General features: G+C 41.2%; 1 protein-coding gene across 1 annotated transcript; it reads right to left on the minus strand.

Moving 5' to 3' along the window:
- Positions 1-61: 61 nt before the first annotated feature.
- LOC148298992 (uncharacterized) lies at positions 62-1,285 on the minus strand. The gene is given in 1 exon segment (XM_088276467.1): positions 62-1,285. A coding segment is annotated over 1 exon segment (945 nt). The 5' UTR covers positions 1,078-1,285; the 3' UTR covers positions 62-132.
- Positions 1,286-1,893: the final 608 nt, after the last annotated feature.

Here is a 1,893-nt window from a genome sequence, read left to right on the forward strand (position 1 = left end):
TATTGCGCGAGCTATTGGTATTCTTTGCTTTTGTCCCCCAGACAGTTGTCCTCCTCCAAATCCGACATAGGTATTGACTCCCTAATCGAGCTCATGAACAAAATCATAGGCTTCTGCCATTTTCAAGGCCTCTTATATTTCTTTATTTGTGGCATTTTCTCTTCCGAAGAGCAGATTTTCCTTGATGGAAGTGGCAAATAGAACTGGCTCCTGCCCAACATATCCATACTGCTGCCTGAGCCAATTCAAATCAAGCGTCCGAAGGTCATGGCCGTCAAGAGTAATTCTTCCTTCGTTGGGATCATAAAATCTCATGATGAGCTGAAAAATAGTCGACTTCCCGCACCCTGATTCCCCGACAAAGCCGATTTTATCAGAATCAAAAGTCACTGATAAGTTTGTGAAAATTTTCTTTTTGATATCTTTCGGGTAAGAGAATGTCACATTTTCAAAAGCAATGACTCCTTTGAGGTCATTCAGTTTTATTCCATTGGGTGGATTCGTAATCAAAGGCTTTCTATCGATAATTTGATATATTCGGCTTGCAGCCTGTTTGCCTTCAGAAATTTTTTTTAGCGCAGGAGTGAGTTGGCTCAAGTTAAATCCTGCCATAACTACACTAAAAAATACAACAAGAACATCACCTGCAGTGTATAGCTTTCCAGAAATCTATGGAGGGCAGCTTTCAGTTCCAATAACGCATCTTGATCCATACCAAAACCCTAAAGAATATGAGCTGAGCATCACGAAGAATAGTCCTCCGATACCCAGTCCCGAGAGCAGAGAATACTTCCAACTTGATTTCGAGGCTTGCTCTAGGCATTTGACGTATTCAGCTTCTTCAAAGGTCTAACCATTTAGTTGCTTCACGGTCTTTATGGCAGATATTGCTTGCTCCGCCCTGCCTCCTGCTTGAGCATAGGCGGCCTGTTGATGCTTATCTTTGTTTGCAATTGAGGTCATATAGCCCATCCCAGCAATGCCTAATACTGGGATGGTTGCAAGGACCACTAAGGTCATCAGCCATCCCGAAATGAAAGCGAACACGAAGCCAGCGATCATCATAGATATTGTCATAATGATGGTAGATATTTTCTATCCGATGGCGCCCTGGAAGGCGAACGAATCATTCGCGAATTTGGAAGCCAACTCTGTTTGGTTTATAACATCGAACCACCCAATTTATTGTTTGAGTAGGCTTCTGAGATAGGCCTTTCGACAAGAGATGCCTTGCCTCTCGCCCACGATCATCCAACATGAGAACATAATCCATCCTGCAAAGAAGGTTCCGACCCCGATGTATAGAAACGTAAACATTGTGTTCTTGGATGACTCGACCATCGTAGTTGGATCTACAAAGGATTCCGTCATTTTTCCCCAAATGAATGAGAATAATGGAATGACCACTCCCATCGCAGTTGCTGCTATGGTGCCAATTACGATCAGCAGAATGTCAAGCTTTGTCGTGAAGCGAAAAAGCTCTAAAAATCCGACTTCCTTTGGTTTCGACTATTTGAACGAAGCACCTTCTTCTTCGATGCTTGTGATTTTATTGGCCTTAAAGTCTTCATCCTTGTTTGGATTAGTATCATCAACTTAGTCTTCTTTGATGTGAATCCTCTCGATAGATGCTTGCTTGATTATCATCTCGACTATCATGCAACCTCAAAAAATATTTTCTGATCAATTCAGAGACGAATTATTTACTTTTTTTTAATTATTTATGATCAAAAAATAATGTAACACAAAAATGGCCAGAAAACAAAAAATCATTTTTCTCCTGTTACGAATTTTCCGTTAGGAATTTGTAAAAATTTTCGAGATTTTCATTTGATCTCGTAGAAGAGTCATATCCAACCCCAACCCCAACCCCAACCCCAACCCCAACCCCAA

The sequence above is a fragment of the Brachycentrus maculatus genome, unplaced genomic scaffold (assembly GCF_059751285.1).
Source record: "Brachycentrus maculatus isolate JH-2025_06_01 unplaced genomic scaffold, ASM5975128v1 h1tg001446l, whole genome shotgun sequence".
Classification (NCBI taxonomy): Eukaryota; Metazoa; Arthropoda; class Insecta; order Trichoptera; family Brachycentridae; genus Brachycentrus; species Brachycentrus maculatus.